Genomic DNA, 22,535 nt, shown 5'->3' with positions numbered 1-22,535 from the left:
TTTATGCAAGTCAGAAACTCAAATAGGTAAAAGCATAAGCTGTATATCTAAAAACAACCACAAGGTAGGTCAAATATTCCGGCCCAACTTTTACCAATTACAGCTGTTTTTCTACTAGCGCAGAAGGACCCAAATGATGGAGAGAAGGTGCAGATGTGAACCTAGCCTCAGTGTCCATTCTGTATAATAAGCCCTGTCTGTAGCTAAAATGTGTGGTGATCCTCAGTTATCCCTCCTGGAATTGTATGAACAAATTGTGAAACAAAGGGTTAGAATTTGCCGTCAGTATTGTGCGTCCCTACAGTGACAGTGTCAGACTAGGAATGGCATTGAAAAAGGAATCAGTAAAAGCCAGAAGTCCGTGAATCCATACAGGACACTTTCAGGAAAGGAATGTTACGTAAAGATGCTGCAAAATGTATCGTTTATGGGGATTGTATTTACTGAAACATAATGATGAAAATACAACAGAACAAACATAACGATACATTACATACGCTATACTAGACACTTCTCCAGTTTATACAATGATGCAGGCAGTTTGTGTAAATTTAAAGAAGATGTGCCAAGAATGGCTACAAAAAGAGTGGGATAGGCCGGGGCCCCATGGGCTGGAAATGCCGCGATTTGCCCACGGCGTTATACAGTACAGGCAAAGTGGATGGGATTCATGCGAATCCCATGCCCACTTTGCTTTTAAAACCGCAGCGCGGATCCGCTGCTATTTCCAAAACCGGCACGGTTTTGGAAATCACAGGATGTCGACTATATCTACGGAAACGTCGGCAGCTTCCCTATAGATATAACGGTATAAGAAAGTCCGCAGAGGAAAACTATATGAACTTTCTGTTCAAAGTGCTGTGGAAAGAACCACAATGTGTTCCCGTCGCGGTTTTTAGAGCTGTGGAACATCCCATGGGGCCTTAGCCTAATATATAAGAAGTTCTTATACTTTTACCTTCTGCTCAATCCATTCTTGGCTTTGACTCAAAAAACTGCAAAAAAATCTGCCACAAAAAAGCTGCATTTCCGCAACGTGGGGCCTTAGCTTTAGACATGTGGCGGGCTGCAGTAAAAAAACGCTGCATGAAAAATACAGGCGTAAACACATTGCGTTTTTTCAGAAAGTTTCATCCCCACACATATAAGATGGTCGGACGGTCTTGTCAATAACGTTTCTCTATGTGTATGGCGGTTGAATTTGGAGACGCCTTACTAGTTACGGCTTCCTAGTGACGTCCATCTCCTTCTCACACACCAGGCCTCTCCAGAATTATATTTTTAATTACTGAAAATATTTTTTTTTTCACTTCTCAGAAACACGACCACTTTCCCTTCTTTATGTATCGTTCCCCTCGTGGAGACATAAATTAGATCTTTTATGTTGCAACCAGGACTGTGTTTTACAAGTTGCATTCCTCCCGCATGCAGAATATATTTATCACTTACATTTTGTTTAATCTTGTACCAGGCAAGGAAACGTCTCTTTGCAAGTACCTGAATCTGTGCGCGGAAGGTAACGTCCATGTAATGTGCAGGAACCGTCTCAGTGTTCGGGAATGAAGGATTCTTTGTAGTCCAAATGGAATGTAGAAACAGTGTCCTAAATGTGGCCCCTGTAGATAGTACGGGGCCCGAGCAGAGATTGACCTCTGTTCAGATTGGACCTCACCTGCAGTAACACACAGACATATGGAAATGAGGACAAAAAATAGCATTGTCAATACACCTCAAAGATAGTAATTCCATCAAAATTAAAGGTATATATATTAATATCAATTTGTGAGGGCCCACACCGATCAGCTGTCTAAAGGAGCTCTTCATTGCATACAAGGTACAGCACCGTATAGTTTGTAGTGACCGGGTGGAATTCATCAATCCCTCCATACCAGATAAAGCACCTACAGCAGTTCTTCTCTATTCACAGGGTGGGGATAAGGGTCTGATCTCTGGGGGTCCGGCCTCTGGCTGCTCACTGCAATACACATGTACCTGATGACATACAATACGTATACCGTACAGCAGAGCTGTTGCACAACAGTCACCAGAAACTCAATGAGTGTTGCAAATAATTAACTCTACGTAGTAAAGTCATGACATTGCCGTAGTATAGCCATTCATCTAGAAAGGAACAACCACCTGTTACCATTCAGGCACATGACTAGAGTATTGCTTCATTTCGGGTGGTGTCATAATAGGCCATACAGGTGAACGAGGCCCCCACCCATTGGACACAATATATTTTTATCGGGAAGGGGGGGGTGTCAGTACATACATAACCAAATGGAGCCTCTATGGCTGCACATGCCGCTCTATACTGCTGAGCTATTAGGTTGGATTGTCCCCAATGTGGTATCATCTAGTGACACCAACAGTGTTAACACCCGCTAACAATATAAGGTTTACCTTCTAGCACCCACATAACCCTACAATATCAAAGTAACATTGCCATAGAGATCCCAAATAACACTGAAGGTTTCTTAAATAAGGGTCTATTCACATGATGCAGTTGTGAGCTGCTTGTGGCGGACAACATGCACATGGTTTACTACAATGCAGCTGCATGGCATATTGGGGAACCACAACCAAATGTGGCTGCGGCTAAGGGCTAGTTCACACGGGGGCAAAGAGGCTGATTTTGACAGCGGATTTTGCTTCAAAACCCGCTCCTTTACAATAGTGGTCTATGTAGACTGCTAGCAGAGAAAAAGAAGCGACATGACCTTTCTTCAGGTGTTTTCCGACTGAAGAAAGCAATAGAAGTGAATGGGAGGCGAAAACCGCACGTTTTTTGCAAAAAAAGTTACGCGTTTTTTACAGCCCATTCACTTTACAGGAGGGGAAAACAGCTTGGCTTTTTTTTAATGCTGTTTTTACAAAAAAAAAAAAGCTCCAAAAAAAGCTTGGCAAGGTCCAAATTCCTAATTAGGAAGCTTTTTTTTTTCCGGTGCCAAAATAAGCCACACGTTATTTACGTGTGAACTATAAATCTTCTGTATTTCCATAGGTTTCAGCTTTAGGCGCGGCCCGGGGTGTGCACGCTGCAGGTGACAAGGGCATTAGGGATAATGGCGCCTCTAGTAGTAATAAATAAGTCACCCTGTACAACCCCACTGCGATATAACACAACACCTTGTGACAGCTAGGACTGTGTTCACACTAGTGCAGACCATAAGTGAGGCAGCTCATTGCGGCAATCAGTCAGCTCATCACTTATGGGTTATTAGGAGATTATTGGAGGGCAGCGGTATACAGCACAAGTGTGACCCTGTGACGTACATACAAGTGAGAGCCGCCACTGGTGACATCATCAGCAGGGTGAGCGCACATGTATGTGTGTCCTCCTGGTGACGTCACGTGTAGACTTGTATGTGAGTGTGTCGGGCAGCCAGAGAGGGAGCTCACTCACTGACTCAGTCCGGCTCCGGTCCTGCAGCTAGCGGTTCCCGGGCTCTCTCTTCCCCAGCCCTCTGTATATGGTCGGCCGCTGGAAGCGCTGACTTGGGCGCATTTATTCTCCGGTACGATGGCAGCTCAGTGCGACTCCATGAGCGGATACATGAACCAGTCAGACCCGGGCTCCAACAGCGAGAGGAGCACCGACTCCCCGCTCCCCGGCTCCGAGGACGACTCTCCCGCCCCCCACGACCCGGACTGGGGAGAAGAGAGGTTCCGAGTGGATAGGAAGAAGCTGGAGACCATGTTACAAGGTAACGGAGAAACTTCAGCAAACAATGCAGCCTGGAGCCCGACTACATGTGTGACTCATCCAGCCCCGCTGTCTGGAGAGAGAGCCCCGCACTGACTATACTGGGGAGCCCTCACTCAGTGTATAGGTATCCCAGGATAGGGGGCCCAGCACTCAGTATATAGGTATCCCAGGATAGGGGGGCCATGCACTTACTATATTAGGGAGCCTAGGATAGGGGAGCCCTCACTCAGTATATAGGTATCCCAGGATAGGGGGGGCCATGCACTTACTATATTAGGGAGCCTAGGATAGGGGAGCCCTCACTCAGTATATGGGTACCATAGGATAGGGGGCCCAGCACTCAGTATATAGGTATCCCAGGATAGGGGGGCCATGCACTTACTATATTAGGGAGCCTAGGATAGGGGAGCCCTCACTCAGTACATGGGTACCACAGGATAGGGGGGCCCTGCACTTACTATATTAGGTATCTCAGGATAGGGGGCTCCAGCGCTCAGTATATAGGTATCCCAGGATAGGGGGGCCATGCACTTACTATATTAGGGAGCCTAGGATAGGGGAGCCCTCACTCAGTACATGGGTACCACAGGATAGGGGGGCCCTGCACTTACTATATTAGGTATCTCAGGATAGGGGGCTCCAGCGCTCAGTATATAGGTATCCCAGGATAGGGGGCCCTGCACTTACTATATTAGGGAGCCCAGGATAGGGGAGCCTTCACTCAGTACATAGGTACCACAGGATAGGGGGCCCAGCACTCAGTATATTAGAGCAGCCCTGCACTCAGTATATAGGTACCATGGGATATGGGAGCTTTGCACTCAGTATCTAGGTACCACAGGATAGGGGAGCCCTGAACTTAGTATATAGGTACCACAGGATGAGGGAGCACTGCACTCAGTATATAGGTACCACAGGTTGGGGGAGGGGGGCAGCACTCAATATATAGGTACCACAGGATAGGGGGGGATGGGGCAGCACTCAGTATATATGTACCACAGGATAGGGAAACCCTGCATTCAGTATATAGGTACCACAGGATAGGGGAGCCCAGCGCTCACTATATAGATACCTCAGAGTTCACTATAGGGGACCACATTGCTCATTATATAGGTTCCTCAGGACTCACTATAGGCGAGCCACAAAGTTACTATATAGATGCCTATGGGGGAGCCCAGAAATTTACTATATAGATACATTGACTTCCTATATGGATAACTCTGGACTCTGTAAGCAACCACAGTACTTATTGTAGAAATTCCTCAGGATTCTGTATAATAGGTAGCCACAGCACATGTTATATAGATATCTGAAGACTCACTATAGGGGACCACAGCACTTAGACTACGGATATCTCAGGACTCACCATAATAGAGGAGATATAGATACCCCAGGATAAGGAACTTGCTATATATATATATGTCAGAACTCTCTATAAGAGGGAATACCTGCACTTACTATAGGGGGTAACTTATAGGGATCTCCAGACTCAGAATAGCTACCCCAATGCTTACTGCATAAGTTTTTCAGTCAGGACTTATAGAAACCTTACTATAGGGACCCCTGCATGTACTATATAGGCAGTTCTATCAGGCCTTGGTATAGGAGACCCCAGCACTTACTATATAGAAACCTCGTTACTTACTGGATAAAAGAAAACCTCAGCACTTACTACAGGAGACCCAATATAGTCACCTTAGCACTCCCTATAGGGAACCTCTGCATTCACTGTAGGTGAGCCCAGAATTTATTGCATGGAAAACTCTGCAACTCTCCCTATAGGAGACCCAGAAATAAATATATAGGATCCTCACAGTTCTGTTACCTTATGGGGTCCCCAGAACTCACATTATTATTTAGGATCCCCAAGATTCAGCTTGTTTTTTGAGTCTGTTTTACAAACTTTGTAGAATTACCATATACTAACTTGTTATAGTTTCCTCTGCACTCACTCTATCTATCTATCTATCTATCTATCTATCTATCTATCTATCTATCTATCTATCTATCTATCTATCTATTCTAATCTAATCTATCCATCCAATAGGGTTGTATCCAGGTCTTGTGGATTGCTTGTCACATGCTACATTGCTCTATAGGGTCCTCACAGTACTTTTTATCTGACTCTGCAGTCAAATTTATCACACATGGATCAGATTTGAGATACTTAAGTGGTTCCTGAGTCAGTGGCTGGGGGTTGGGGAAGAGTATCAGGATACCACCACAATGAGTTATGCTACTTCCAGGTTCCAAGTGCAATGACTCGTTAGCGCCACCTATCAATGCTTTCATGAGAACTTTTATAAACAAATATCTTATAACTGGTGTGTAGCATTGCCCAGCTGGATACAACTCTCAACAAGTTGTATTGTTGTTACAGATGGAGGGGCACTGCTTGGAGACCTCTGGTGTATTGCATTGGTTTATTATATATTTTTCCTGGTTTTCTATGACGTCCTCATACTGTATAAACAGATGTGTATACATTAGTAACATGACAGTAGTTTCTTCTCAGCAGGTCCACGACACATCAGGCTTTTACCATTGAATGGACTTAATGGCCCAGATTTACTAATAGAAACTCATCAATTTCACCAGATTTATCACAGGGGCTGGTGCCGGAAGTAAATCTGTTTTTAGTTGGCTTACTTTGTCAGAATTTTTCAACACTGTTTTGATGAATTGGGGCACGTTTAAGTCTCCCCCCCCCCCCCGCTTCCTCTTTTCTGTGCCTACAATTGTGAATCTGGGCCAATATGTGGCTTTAGTTGTCTATTGAACAATGCAGATGACAATTTGTGTGTGAACATGGTCCTACTAACTAAAGAGGTGTCCAGTTGGGGTAGCTCTTTTAAAAAGGTTTATAGTGGTTTACTTCTGAAAATAATGCCACACTTCTTCACAGGTTGGTCGTGTTATTGCAGGAATTGTCCAGTAAAAATGGGGAGTAAAAACAAGAATTGGCATAAAATAATAAAAGCAGGATTACTTGCAATGAGATCTCGTCCCACCACACTGGTTTCCCCACTATTTGTTTACCAGGTTGTAGTACTGATGTTATGTGGTCGCTGTAGGGAATCGCTGACGGATACGCTGAGGTCTGTGATTGGCTTCAGCAGGAACAAATGGTCAACTTGATGGTCTCTAAAATGACATGACAAAAATAGTAAAAGGAACAAAGAAAGAGGGAACGAAAGGGGGAGGCCAATGTTGCCTTAATGCATCACATATGGAGGAATAAAAACATTACTACAATACAAGGACATAGGTGGTGGTATAAATGTATCTATATACTAACAAGTAGCTAAAAGAACCCCAGTAACAACATGTGTACAACAGAGAGTGAACTCATAATAATACGATCAAGTGGATAATAAAGTTATACAAAGTGGCATTATCATAATAAAACACTGCCATTCTGTCCTTAGAATTATAACATGCGTCTCACCATATGAGAAAGAGCCCCGAAGAAACCAGTATGGGGAAACATGCATCGGGGCACGTTCTCATATTTTTGGTGAGACTCATGTTATATCTCTAAGGACAGACTGGCGGTGGTTTATTATGATATTGTCACTTTGTATATCTTTATGTATCCACTTGATTGTGTTATTATGAGTTCACTCTCTATTCTTATACACTTTGTGTCACTGAGATGCTTTTAGCTACTTGTTAGCATATAGATACGTTTATGCCACTACCTATGTCCTTGTATTGTATTAATGTTTTTATTCCTCCATATGTGATGCATTAAGGCAACATTGGCCTACCCCCTTTTTTTTGCTTGTTCCTTTTTACTATTTTTATCTCATTTTATTGATATCCTTAATAAATTTATCCCATTTTACAATTGGTGGGTCTGTCTTTTGACAAAGTGCTTTCTTGAGGATACAGACGAGATGTGACTGAGGCAGCGGGACTGGACCCGGAATCCAGGACTGCCCCGCTGAATATGGGATGGTTGGGAGGTATACAGCTTGCTTGGAGGGGAAATGAGCACATCTAATGTCAAATACTTTTGGCAATATCCGCTATGCTTGGATCACCTGAGTGATGAGACCTCCCCTTTAATTATGTTTTGGATCCCATGTTACATTCTTAGAGCTGTATTTGACATATTGCAGTACCAGAATCCATTAATGCTAGTTACCCTCTGAACTGAGATTTTACAATCTTTTTATTTATTTATTTTTCCGTAGGAAGTCTCTAGCTTGTTTACTAGGTTTTCCCCTAAGGAGTCAAAGGATCTTAGTCCTACAAGCGACCTTTAACCCAGAACAAGCAGAACATTGCTATGTATTTCTAGGATTAGTTTTATATGGAATGTGTAAATCCAATCGGAGGGCAGATTTATTAGGTTGGTGTTTCTTTTGCCAGACTTATTCTTATAAGGTGCAAGATGCTCCGTATTACTGAGAGGCGCCATCCTCTTAATGTGTGCACCTGAACCAAAATCTATGCCGGTATTGACTTCTGATATAACTCAAGTCTCTGTCCACTATCCAAAAAAAAAGTGACGTATTGTTTTATGGGGTACAACTGCACAGAGATCCACAAGTATTATAAATGGAACCATTACAGATTTCGCTATGGGGTCCCAGGTTAGGCCGCAATGTAAGCAAGATGCTCCTACCTAAACTTTCCTAGACTCATTTATATTGCTGGACCGTCCTTGTAGCAGCCTCTTCTATTATAGTAAAGGCCAAGGATGGGACGAAAAATGTTTTTAATTGAACGTCGTTGTTGGGCCCTCAGAAATCTCTGCACAATAACATAATTTACAAAATGAAGAACATCTGCTTCCAAGTTAGGGGCTTGGAGCTTTCTAAGGAAAGAATGTAGCCTGAGCACAGATGAGGAAGAAAGTGACTTGTATTACAAAGGAGCGTCGGCTGTGAGTATTTATATGAAAGTGCAAGTTGTGGGGGTGGCGGGAGACGTAACAAAGACACATCTTAAGCGTTACCACTGTCAGGAAGACGGAGGCTTTCTGGGAGTTGAGTGAATCATTTCGCCTGCCTATAGTGTGTGATTTGAGGCTGGAAAAGGGATGAATAATCTTCCTCGGAGCCGCCAGAGTCTGGAAGGAAAATCTCCTCATTTCAAACTGAAGAACTTCCTGTATTGCGACCTCCTCGACTCCGATCCAAGTTGTATTTTAGTTCAGGCAGCGTTGGACAGATGTTGTGGCCGACGGTTTCCACATCTCTCTGGATAGTTTTGCCTTAGAATTGCTATATGTCTATTTAGCCGGTTGCATCATTGCAGCGGTTTGTCTGGTTTAGGAGATTTATTTTACCTCCCCTATTAGTTTAGGGTTAATAGAGAGGGGGGGGCTTTCTGGTTCTGTAATAGTTACAGGGAATGTTCCTTGCTCTGGTTGTCTGGTCATATTGGGAATTACACAGAAAAGCCATATGAGGATTGTGGAGTTCTTTGTGTCTCCTGCAAGGAAATGCATTACAGATATGGTGATTTCACCTGCAAACTGCTCCACTATTGTCAATGGACGGTGTCTGGTATTGCAGTTCCGTTCAAATCTCAAAATTGGAGTGAAGGTGACACATCGCAGAAACGCAGTATGTTTGTTCTCTCCCCCTCCCCATCAACAGATTTTGCTGTGGTTTTTGTGAGCCAAAGTCAGGTGTGGATCGAGCAGGAGGTAGAAGCTTCCTATAAATTTCCTATTTCTTTTGTATACATTCTTGACTTTGGCTCAGAAAACCCTGCAAAATCAGCAACAGGCTAAGGCCGCATGTAGCAGGCTGCAGGGAAAAACATGGCGTCCATGCTTCATGGTTTTTCCCGCATCACTTTTCATGGAATGACCGCAGGGGTGGGCAAAAAAAAAAGTGCCTCCCTTCCCTCATTCCCCCATTTCAGCATTGTGTTCCCCGTTTCATTTGGGGGGCTCATGTCAGTGCTGTCACAAAAAGCATTGATGTCCCTGATGGCCGTCAGGTGGCCATTGAGACCAGTGCTTGGCTGTGGCGCTTACCTGAGCCTCTTCATTTCTGGTCCAACCAGTAGAACTATAATATAAATAATTTTAGTTTTGAAGCCCAAGTTAGTAACTCTTTTTCTGACTCTACCCAAAACTTGTCCCAACTCCATGACTTTAACGCCAATTGCAAAGTCCTGGATGCCAAGATCAAAACCTACAAACATCTCAGAACGGAAACCCAACTTCTACTATGTTGTTCCTATTGTGGGGGCTTCTGGGGCAATGCATGGTTCAGGTTCAGGTTCCTTGTCATGTTTTGCCCCTTCACACCCGGCTCTATGTATAAGTGCTAACCGCTTAACAGATTAATATCTAGTCACACAACCATTGATCTAAAGTTCAACGAGTCCAACTCTACACCATTTATTAAGGGCTGCTTTACTGTTTCCAGCTTGGTATTATGGTGGCAAAAACTTATATTTGGGTTTAAACCCTTCGCTGTCACATTTTCAGCCCTCCTACTAGTGCATACATTACATAGATATGTGCTTTGTGAAGATCCAGTTTTTCTACTACATAAGTGATATAAAAGACCCGTCTTGGGAGACTCCTCTTGCTGTCAAGGTTGTAAATGCCCCGTGGCATGTCACCAATAGAACGCCATTGTGTTTCCTGCTTCTTCTTTTGCAGTAAACCCCTATAAGGCTCACATTGCGCACTTGGAGTGACAACACTCACAGATACAACTGATAGACTAACAAAAAGCTTCATAAAGTCAAATAAAATAATCTGCGCTCTTACAGAGAGTAAGTTGACCAACAAAACGATGAATTTTTGGTCATTTTATCTAGCAGGGCTGTTCTTGTGGAATATAATACATCACACTAAATCTATCAGTACGAGCTCTGCACATCTGCAGAAGTAGTTCCATCCGATCACAGCGGGAAAGCGCGCAGATCCCCGGTGACTACATTTGAATGATACTTGGACAGAGCTGTTGATCGCTGTTTTCGGCATTACGCCTCCTCATGTTTATTGTAGCATTTAGGTCAATGCATTGACTGCTGTAGTTTGTTGGCACTAAATTATCTAAAATTTAAGCCAAACTTGAGTATTAATATATATTTTTTTAATTAAAATCAGAAAACAGTATTTTTTTATAATCTGACTTATTTTCAATTTTTTTTCTTTTCTATTTTCTGCATTTGATTATGGGGTGGCCTACTTTATGGCCTGTGCTTTACAGCACAATCATGGCCATAGGCAGCAATAGTTTGGCGCTGACTCGCTGAGGTTTATGCGAGGGTAACAGATAAGCTGTGGCATTATTCACAATAGTGGATGCCATGATGGGTCCCTGGTGTTATTTTATGTTGTAATCCTGTCGATTGTCTGTAATGCAAATACAGAGAGAATACAGATTCATCAGAAGATAGTCTATTAGGCTTTGTGGCCAAAGTGAAAATTGCCGGATTTAGTATTTGGTTTTAGATACTGAGTCTTTTCAATTTTGAGCAGCTATGGTCCATATACATTACACACTGCCCACAAGTTCCCTGTGATTTGCAGATGTTGCATAAAATTTGAAAGTTCTGTCATGAAGCCTCCATTTTGTTCCAGTCTAAAGTCGTCATACGAGGAGTTTTGTATGAAATCATTATAGACCCTGTCAGGGTCTGGGGTTGCTAGGTGGGGTGGCATAGACGCACAAGTCCAGTTTGTTTAGTCCAAAACAAAAGTAGAGTTTTATTTTCACTCACAAAAGGCAGTGCAGCAACAATGGCAACAATACAAAAATAAATCCCTGCCCGGCTAGGCTCTAACTAAACATAGAATAGGTTACCTCACCTAGAATCACAGAAATCCAAAAGCCAGTAGAATCATTCAGGACACAGCTCCAAAAATATGACCTATCTGTCAGCTCTCCAGCCAAGCTCTGCCAAAGTGTTGCTGCTGGAGCTGGCTTCTTAAGCCTCCTTGACGAGGAGACTCTCTACAGCGAGTTGCTGCCGGAACATCCCCAAAGTGTGGACTGGAGGGGGGTGGAATGACAGGTCCCACTACCAATCCTACCTGCCATTCCTAAAAATCCAGCCCAGTACTGAGCATTTACCAAAATGCTCAGCAGAAGAAAGTTGTCTGCTGAGAACAAACATTCCTTCTGGAGTTTTCTCGTCTCACCCACCTGAGTAGTCTGGGTGAGATGTACAACCCCTCCATTACCTGACCAGCCATCGCCTTATAACCCATACAGATGCGTGGGACCTTACTTTACCTTCATATAGTTCAGACCTCATACAAAAGTACAAATCTGAAGAAAAAAATGTGGCATACTCCCTAAAATATCGTATTATGGAGTTATTCTCCATAGAGCATTGTCTCTAAAGAAGAGCGTCTCCCACAAAGGGCACCAACTAACCAGAATCCCAGAGAAGGATCCAAGGAAGTGTTATGACTTTTATTTCCACCTGGTGTTCAGTGTATAGCAATGTATTCCCAGTTCTCTGTACATTGATCCCCTGTTTATTGCAGAGCAGCAAACAGAAGTAGCCGTCTTCCCTGCATGTGCGGGAAAGAGAAGAACCTCTGGAGTAGCAGGGGAATTTAGCTGAAAAGACGCCTGCAAGGGACAGCATTATATTGTCAGCTACCAGGGGGGGAAGGAGACAGATTCTGTCCAGAATCTTTCTTTAGTAGTACATATTGTAGAAAAGGGAAAACATAGAAGCAAAAACATGGTTAACTACATTCTTATGGTCTCCATTTTTTTGCTTGCAGTAAAATCGAATGTTAATGTGAACATTGCCAACTTCATAGCGTTTCCCTTTTGCTTAAAGGTTATACAATAGTGGCGACATTTGTTTTCCATGACGAAACACGGATGTGGTGGTGGTTATGGTAAGTCCCAGCTTCTCACCAACTACAAGTCACTATGGTGTCCTAACTTTAGAGAAGATGAGCCATCCCTTCATATATGTGACATGAGGACTGGTGAGTTTCCATTCTCCTGTGTTTCCCAGTAATGTCCTCGTTGTGTCACCAGGTTTGTTGATATTCTGTGTTGTTCAGTGAAATGTCTAGTTGTCTAGGTGTCTGTCTTGTATTCGGAAGCATGTGCGTTGGGTTCCAGCTGTAACAGCTGAGATTTATTGTGTGTCTGAAGACAATGGAGAGCAGCTGAAATGTCAAGTCTGTGAACTTCAATGGAAAGAAACCTCATTTATTAGGCTTCTAAGTAGAATCAATGAGATCCTTAACCTGCTGCTTCACAGTTTGCAGCTAAAGTATTTTCAGTAATAATCTTATAATACGCCGTGTTCACAACTGTGTCCGATCCATCATAAATTGGTAGACAAAAAACTGCTGCAAGCCCAACTTCTTCACCCGTCATCTAAACAGAATGGACTCAGTTATAGTCAATGGGGTCCCTTGGGCTCTGTTCTCATCTGCTATTTTTACAGTCTGTTTTTCTGGTTCTCCAATAGACACTGGGGACAATGTCAACCTAGCTATAAAATGAGATTGTAAGAAGTAAAGCTTAGGGGACCTCTTGGTAGTGAGAACACCATCTCTGTGTATAGATACCCTTATGTTGCTGTGGTCACTGCTCTCTTGTTAAGTTGGCCGTAAACATTAGATTGGCAGATACACATCTAATGTGTATGGGGAAGTTGAAAATTGTGCAATTGGATTTTAGTATACCTGATCCTTATATTTTGGGTAGGTAAGCCCCTGCCCACATTGCTTGGCTTTCTCTCCTCTACCCGTCCAGTACCCATACACCGTTTGGCCACACGCATGTACATGGGTTTGTTGGAGGAGATGTCAGGCGACAGCCATTTTATGCTTATGGCCCGTTTAACAAACCGGTTCCCTGTGTATCACATGACTGGGATAGGCCATTGTGAGAACCAGATTGGGCCCAAACAATTACTTTACGCAGGGGTAAAATATTAGGTTTAGATAAATAGTGGGGATTTCTGGCCCCCAACAGAGTTTAGACTGGCAACTGATACGATAGGCCATCAGTGTCTGATCAGTGGGGGTGCAACAAGTGGACCCTGCACCGATTAGCTGATGCTGGAGGTTACTGTGTATCAGACCAGAAGCAGCTCTGCTCTTATTACCCTGTATGAAGGGGGAAAAAACCAAAACTTTAGGCTAAGGCCACGGTGGGATGATATGCAGCACTAAAGCGCTGCGGGAAAAACCGCTACGGGAACGCATCTAATGTGATGGATGACATGACAAAAGTCTCAACACTTTGTCCGATTTCAGGCAGACCTTGCAATGGAGTCTCCAACAGAGACTGCAGCGCGCAAGTGATCGAAGCCTAACCGGCAACTTATTGAATGTTATTTACTGTACTGGAGAGCCCCAGAGCCTTGTGCCCTGTATGTATACAGCCATTACTACTGTATATATTTAGGCTGCCTCTTACAGGTAATGGTCCTGGCTAGATATAAACACAGACATCTGCGGATTGTTAGATAACAGGTGGAATGGAAAAAATAATAGGAATGTCAGATGAACTTGGAATAAGCCAGATGTATTCTGAGGATAGAGCAGAAGAGTGTCGGCTTATTCCAGGAGTCTGTGTAGCTTGTGCTTTGTATTTATTATTACATTTTATTTATTTTACCAATAACCTCACTGTATTCTAACTGGAGAGAGAAAGTAATCCCCTCTTCATATATCCAATACTGTATTGGGCTAAAATAAATAAATGTAATATAAATAAAAATATATTTATTTATATTCTTCATAGACCATCATGTAGCTACAGCCAGCAGCAGATTCACAATAATAGACCTTTTTCTTCTTTATAGCTAATACAGTCTCAGAAATCTCCTTGCCTAATATATGTATAATTTTTATTTTTTTTCTAGGATGTAAGAATAGATGACTTGACCTTAAAATAGGTCATCAAAGATCAGCTGAAAACTTCCCCCTTCCCAGGCATATGACATCACATTCATTGGTCATATGGTCTGTATGCAGCTCAGTCCCATTCAGGTGAATGGGCTTGCTATGATACCAAGCACAGCTACTATATACTAACTTACAATGCTGTGCTTGGTAAGCAGTGAAGGTCTAGCACTCACCAAAATGTGGCCACCTCAGACAAGGATCCTAAGGTCATCAGTTAAGCCTAGAAAGCCCCTTTTAATACTGGAATTAACTTTAGATGGATTTTCGGGGTGTAATCTTTTTTTGGGGTGTCTGTTGAGACTTCTAGGGTTGCCTATAAATAACATGTCTGGATAGTCTAATCCATTGTATGAAGATGGAAGGTCTGGCGCATAATAACTTCCTGGTACTCCTAAATAAATGTCACTTCTGACCTTCCTGTCCTAGCTCAGTAATGGTCCACATCTACAGAGGCAGGTCATATTTGTTGGGATGAGGATCGGTCAAGACCGGTGTTGGTCCAAAACTGCTGTGGGTTCAGGTTCTGATAAAGGGCATGGAGGAACTTGGAGGACAAAAGCAGACCAGATACTTTCTATACCACTTGTCGGCCGATTCTTTTACATTTGTACCCAATATTGGTTATTTCTAGCAGCACGGTTAATGTCGGCTCACCTGTATAATCTGAACATACTATTTATTATGGACACATTTATTTCTATCACTTAAGTTGCAGTAAATTTGCTGTTTACATAACAAGAGGTCATAGACTTATATCCAGAGGAATACATTTTTATTTTTTTCCGCTTTGCACAGTCACTTTCTGTGCAGATGTCTCCAAGTTTGTGTGAGGACATGATGCTGAACAAGCTTATCCCTCTGATCTGCCGAGTACATTTCTGAAGTATGTCTTTTAATTGCAAATTTAATAAAATGTAACATAAGCCTAAAAGTCGCACTGTTGACCAGTGTTACAAACAGAGCTGTGTTTTTGGCATCTTGTCTTGGCACGGAGGTTGTAAGATTATATTCAACTTTGCCATTCAACGGGACATGAATTAGGTGTTTTACTATTAGGAGCTTTATCCTGGAATTGTATACCATGGGGCGCAGACTGCTCAGTTCTGCCATAGGCTTATGCCTGGTCCTGCTATCTATATTCTGTCATTTTTAAAGTGTATGTTGAGTTTTCATATTTTGTTCATAAAATGTATAGAAAAAAGCAAACCAGTATAGTATTTTATATATTACCCCTCCCCCCCACCTGATCTCCTTTTAAAAACAACCTGACCCTATATATAAGCATTATGTCTATGAATGATCTTATCAAATGACCTCACCTTTACCTGCGGCTGTTGTAGGATTTTGGACAACCGGGTGCAAGGACACGATTGTTACGCATAAATTGCCTTGTTCCTGACACGCATACCTTACAGATCTCCTTCTGCTTTCCAGTCTCCACACATTTCTGTACTTTCCTGGCCTCAGCAATCACATAGGGGTCAAGATGTCCTTGCTGATCTGGGAAGTACATAGACTAGTTGGGTACAGACAACTCCTTTAAACATTGGTATACATGTCATGCAGTAGCTACTATAGTCTAGGCTCATGATGGTGAACCTATGGCACGGGTTCCAGAGGTGGCACTGAGAGCCCTCTCTTTGGGCATCCATCCATGGAACAGATTATACTGTGTGGGGGCCGCTGTGGAGCAAATTGTACTGTGTGGGGGCCACTGTGGAGCAGATTGTATTGTGCTGGGGCCACTGTGGAGCAGATTGGACTCCGTTGGGGTCACAGTGGAGCAGAAGGCTCTATAAAGCCCCATTCGTATGACCATATTTTTGCAGGTCTGTAATTTTGTGCAATTATGGATCCGCACATTATTAAGGTTAAACTGCTGTGTTGGCACTTTGTGATAAATTAGTGGGTTTTGGGTTGCAGTTTGGGCACTCGGTCTCTAAAAGGTTCACCATCACTGGTCTAGGCTGTGTAATTTGCAGAGGAACGCCTCTCTGAATTCTGTCCGTGTGCATTACTTGCTATTGGTTCCAGACACTATAGAGCTGGTCACCCTGTGCCTTACGCTGCTAATTCTGTGGCTGAATCCACTGTGGAATCTGCAGGCAGATTAAACAGGATGCCTTTTTTTTTTTTTTTTTTTTTTTCCTTGAGTGGGAGATTTTGGCTTTTGGAGCCAATTTTTAACTTGGATCCAGCTCAAAATCGTCTCCAAGTTATGCTGTGTGAACCTAGCCTGACACGTGCGCACACAACCAGCGTGGTTGCATATAAAAAGAAAAGTTTCCTTTCAAGGTTAAGATCTACTAAACCTTTTCTTATATAATAACCATAGTTAGGATACATGGTGGAGTATTAGACTTCTGGGACACGTGTATGCTCTACATTCAGTGTTGGGTACCCAGTTATGCACACTGATGTTCTAGTGAGGGCCTTGTTATGTTACTAATTCTTACAAATCATCTCCCAGCACAGTGGAGGAGTCGGGGGGGACTTGTTGCTTCATAAAGGCTTATTTGCCTCTATTTGCGACTACCTGGTAATGTTAGTGTTAGTTTTTAGGTTTTTTTGTCTGATTTTATAATAATTGTTCCCTTCCTAAAATTGAAATTTGCTCTTCATACACGGACATCCTGGTTCCAATGATGGCAGGAGGGGTGTCTCAGACTACCTGTACTTGAAGGACCAAAGCCCGTGGCCTGGGTTTTATAATGGAAGGAACCGCGCTCCACCACAAACTTAGATCCAAGAAATCGACTTTATTAGCTATTACATTATGTGCTTTTGGGTATGCCACCCCTTTATCAAGTATATATAATAGCCTGAAGAACAGGAGGGGTCTCAGACTACCTCAGTCTACCTGTAGGCACTGTAGCTAAATATAGATATGAAAATTCATATCTCAGCTACAGAAGCTCCAATTCACATGGGAGAAGGAATTGGTGCTTATATCTCCAATGTTATTGTCTTGAGTTTACAACAAACTCTGGTGTCAGGTAAATTTGGCAGAAGTTCCTTGTGTCCATTTTCTGGACTTCATTGCACCGTTTTCCCCACGAGACACATTGATGAATCTGTCCTCTCTTCCGTGACCCTTTAGAAAAGTTCTTTAGTGGTTTTTGTTTCTTGTGCTGTGTACTAATGGCTTGAAGCTCTCTTCTATTCCTTTGTGTTGGGTTTGGTGGTCTTGCTATTGTCTGAGCTATTTATGGGATGTGAAGGGTCCGGGGTATGAAGCAGTCGTTCTTGTATTGATAGGTGGCTCTACATCACCATGGTACTTTATGGACTACGGAAACATTGTGGTGGGAGTTACGCTGGTAACGTGAACTTGGTATAAAGAGGAGATGTTAGTCTTTCCTCTCTCTGACAGTAAATATACTTGAGGAACTCTTGAGGAATTCTCAAGGAAGTATCTAAAGGGTAACACTTGTAGTCAGGACATCAGGATTTTGCTGGTTAGATTTATGTTCTAAATTGTTAACGGTGAAGTAACATGTGGTGTAAGGTTTCTTAACTGTATCCGAGTCTTGCTTACACGGTGTAGTTTTTGTGCATCATTTATTTTGGAGTTGGTTCTTAGGACCATTTTCACATAACAGTATTTTGTAGCAGCGTTTTTAAGCCAAAGCAGAAGGGCTGCGATATATGGAATACCTGCAAATCTTTCTTTTCTACTCCCGGTTTTGACTTAATATGGATGCCAAATATGAACAGAAATAATTTTGTGTAAAAAGTAGCCTTAGGCCTTCAATTAAAAAGCCCGAAAATCCCCCTATCCTTAGACAAGGTCGTCCAGTCAATTTTGAAGATTGGCCAATGGTCCTACATCCAGGCCTCCCCAGATATACTTTTTTGTAAAAATGCTTGAAATTTTCTGGCGTGGAACTGCAGATGTGGATTTAGAACATCCACTTCTCTGATCCGTGGAAAGGTGGGTTAGTTTTGTGCTTTTGTTTTCCATCAGTCAAATGAAGATGTTGGTATATGGTGGTTAAATTTCTTGTCTTCATTAAATAGAGTTCTACATGTATCAAAATCCAGAGAAAAAACTTCCTCTGGCCATAAAAACCATTAAATGTCAACTGCTGATGTCCCTCATCCATTCAGAGAAGGGTATCTGTATACCTCATCCATTCAGAGAAGGGTATCTGTATACCTCATCCATTCAGAGAAGGGTATCTGTATACCTCATCCATTCACAGAAGGGTATCTGTATACCTCATCCATTCACAGAAGGGTATCTGTATACCTCATCCATTCACAGAAGGGTATCTGTATACCTCATCCATTCACAGAAGGGTATCTGTATATCTCATCCATTCACAGAAGGGTATCTGTATACCTCATCCATTCAGAGAAGGGTATCTGTATACCTCATCCATTCAGAGAAGGGTATCTGTATACCTCATCCATTCAGAGAAGGGTATCTGTATACCTCATCCATTCAGAGAAGGGTATCTGTATACCTCATCCATTCAGAGAAGGGTATCTGTATACCTCATCCATTCACAGAAGGGTATCTGTATACCTCATCCATTCACAGAAGGGTATCTGTATACCTCATCCATTCACAGAAGGGTATCTGTATACCTCATCCATTCACAGAAGGGTATCTGTATACCTCATCCATTCACAGAAGGGTATCTGTATACCTCCGGTCACAGGCAGAAAATGTATGAAGTTATTTTACATATTTCAGTGAAAGCTTTTAATTACTTAACCCTTTGCAGCCAAATATTTCGTCTTCACAAGGTTTTCATGTGTACACAGGGTATGCATGGCATTACATTGGCTTGGTGATTAGGAGCTGAGGAATTTGTCTGAAATGAGCAGTCTGCTGGGGGTGAGTTAATGGTTACTAGGTGTTTGTATTTTATTTTTTGCTTTCTATAGGGTTTTTACTTTTTTGCTTATTGAGAGCTGTGGATGCTGTGAAACTGCTTCTTTGATGATGATTTATTTAGTTGTTCGCTACTTGGGTGATAAAGCCATAGAAAGACAGATCATAAGTTGAAACCTTTTTACATTATCAACCTATAGTACACTTTTATGATTTTTGGAAATGGATCATATAGGAAGTGATTGAGGAAGGACAATCATTGACCTTGAAATGAGCACAAACCACCTCATAGGGAAGAAAAAAAGAGATCCATACTGTATGTATTTTAGCTTCTTGAGAAACCTAATGGGGCATATTTATGAAGACTGGCATATCGTACACCAGGCCTGATCGGTGCAGGTAATGACTAGAGATGGACACCGGTTGGGATCTGCCATATATTTCCATTATAACTCGCGCCACAAAACTAGTACGAGTTATGGGGCCACACGGTGGCTCAGTGGTTAGCACTGCAGCCTTGCAAGGAGTTTGTATGTTCTCCCTGTGTCTGCATGGATTTCCATCCGATAGGGAAAAAAATGTACATTGTGAGCTCTATGTGGGGCTCACAATCTACAGTACATTGAAAAAACAAACAAACAAACAAAAAACTAGTATGAGTTATATGAATATGCTGGGTTAAGGAGCCGCTGCACTGGCCCTCCCTTCCCTGCTTTGCCTACATTGAGAAAACTGGCAAAAATGAATTGAATCTCCCCAATACCTTAAGGCTGAGGCCACATGTTGTTGAAAAGATGCTAATTTTAGCGACATCACCGCATTTTGCTGTGAATTCACTAGATCTGCTGTGCAGGAATGGAACAGAAGTGAGTGGTAAATGGGGTCTTTTAGGTTCTGGTTGTGTCATTCATAGAATGGATCCAATGGTGTCTCTTTAGAGATGAGCGAACAGTAAAATGTTCGAGGTTTGATATTCGTTTCGAGTAGCCCCTCAATATTTGACTACTCGAATCGAATATCAAACCCTATTATAGTCTATGGGGGAAATGCTCGTTTCAGGGGTAGGCAACGTTCGATCAAATTATACTTACCAAGTCCACGAGTGAGGGTCAGGCTGGATCCTCCGAGCAATCTTCTCCTTGCAGCCTAACCGCGGTGTCTTCCAGCTCTTCATTCACTCTGACAGGCATCGGGCCTGGGCAGAGCCGACTGCACGTGCCCGCACTACAAATGTGTGAATGAAGAGCCGGAAGACACTGCGGGGAAGCTGCACGGAGAAGACTTCTAAAGTTAGGAGAAGAACCAGCATTGATTGGCCGACTGTATAGCATTCGGCCAATCAATGCTGGTTCTGCATCGAACTTTTACATTCGAATAGCGAGTGGTACTCAATCGAGTACGAGTATTTCGAATACCGTAGTATTCGATCGAATACCTACTCGATCGAGTACTACTCGCTCATCTCTAGTCTCTTTCCATTCTTCTGATCCTCTTTCAGACATAGAGACTTCGGTGTTCAACCTAGCATTAGAAGCCTACCTGGCACTCCCAATTGTTTTTTTTGTTTTTTTCTTACAACATGCTGTTCTATCTAGGTCTTGTGGGTCTTCTGTTACCATATTATTTCCATGCACATGAGGCTTTAGGCTGTATCACATAGACTATTTTGGACCAGGAAACTCTGTCCATGGATCAACTCGGCTGAACTCCTCTGAGGCCCGGTTCACATATGCATTGGGTATTGCTTTTGGGGACCCACCGAACGGAAACATATATGCATTGAAAATCGGTTACCTAAGAAACCCCATGGACTATAAAGAGGTTAGTGTGGTTTTCGCTCATAACATGCGGAGAGAAACGTGCTGCTTGCCGTACATTTCTCTCTGCACGGATCCCATTATCGTCTGAGTCCGCGTGTTTTGCCAGGTAACTGCTTTTCTATGCGTTTAGGTTTCCATACGGAAGGGCCCGAATGGAATACCGAACACAGATGTGAACCGGGCCTCAGCATGTTGGCCCAGCTGACCTTAGTTCAGATCAGTAAATACAGCAGATGCATGGACCAAGTTTCCAGGCCCGAATTTGGCCTTCGAGTCAGGATAAATATAAAAATGATAGATTTTAACCCCTCCATATTACTCCGAAAAGGCGCACTCTAAACCTAATTCTTGCCTTGTCTGCAAATGATTGTGTGGGTTTTTTCTCGGCTTGGAGGAGTTTATCCCAGTGATCTTGATGAAAGTCTAGACTTTTCTGGCAGATGTTTAACCCTAAATAAATAAAGTGTCGCTTTTTTTTTTTTAATTTAACTGTTTTAAATTTTTTTATCTCGCTTTCATACTTCCATCAGGAAGCAATATGTCTGACACTGGAATGAACCCGCTACGATTTTTAGCTGTTCCTCAACAGATTTCTATCAGGGAAAATATTTTTTATGCCCCAGAAGTTTTAGTGGCCGGGGAAATCTCGCCAAGGCGTTTTATTACTTCTATATGAATTTATTTTTGTGGCAATGCACCAATGTTTATGCACTTTGAAATTGGACTATTCTGAAGTACTGTAAGCGGAGATCAGCAGTGAGAGGGAGTCTAGAAGAAGGCTGGTTACTTAGAAAACTGTAAGGGGCTATTTGGGGACTCAGTGATTCCTATTTCCGGGTCATGCTCTGCATGGTAGGTTTCCCAATTGGTTCCAATCTGTGGGCATATGATCAGAACCAGCACACAAGTCAATTGGTCTCCTCAGTAGTGTTCACTAGTATTACCTGTACTATTGGGGGCTAGATTTGCTGTTACAATGATCTACTCTACGAGCCCACAATAACAGAGTTCATACTATTGAATACGCGGCAGGAGGTGGATGCTACTTCCAGTCATGTGACCCGGAATTGGAAGCAGCCAGGAAATCCATAATATGCAAAAAAAAAATTAAAGCATCAATATTCTCCATATTGATCCCTTGCTGCCTTTGTTCCAATGCACCCCAACCTTTACTACGTTGTGCCCCTCAACACACAGATAGGGGGCTGCTCATCCAATTGCTGGACTGATGACTTGGGTGAGTTGCCATACCAGTGTTCGGTTGAGCGGCGTTTCCTGTGTGTC

The 22,535-nt window shown here is 42.6% G+C and overlaps 1 protein-coding gene across 5 annotated transcripts in view; it reads left to right on the top strand.

The window, feature by feature from the left end:
• Positions 1–3,442: 3,442 nt before the first annotated feature.
• Positions 3,443–22,535, top strand: part of BICC1 (BicC family RNA binding protein 1) — a 143,566-nt gene continuing 124,473 nt past the window's right edge. For all 5 annotated transcript variants that reach the window (XM_075257495.1, XM_075257493.1, XM_075257496.1 and 2 more), the window contains exon 1: positions 3,443–3,710. In XM_075257495.1, the coding sequence (XP_075113596.1) occupies positions 3,527–3,710 (184 nt within the window). In that variant the 5' untranslated portion in view covers positions 3,443–3,526. The remainder of the gene's footprint in view (positions 3,711–22,535) is intronic.

The sequence above is a fragment of the Leptodactylus fuscus genome, chromosome 10 (assembly GCF_031893055.1).
Source record: "Leptodactylus fuscus isolate aLepFus1 chromosome 10, aLepFus1.hap2, whole genome shotgun sequence".
NCBI classification, from domain to species: Eukaryota; Metazoa; Chordata; class Amphibia; order Anura; family Leptodactylidae; genus Leptodactylus; species Leptodactylus fuscus.
This window is presented reverse-complemented; position numbering and strand designations above follow the sequence as displayed.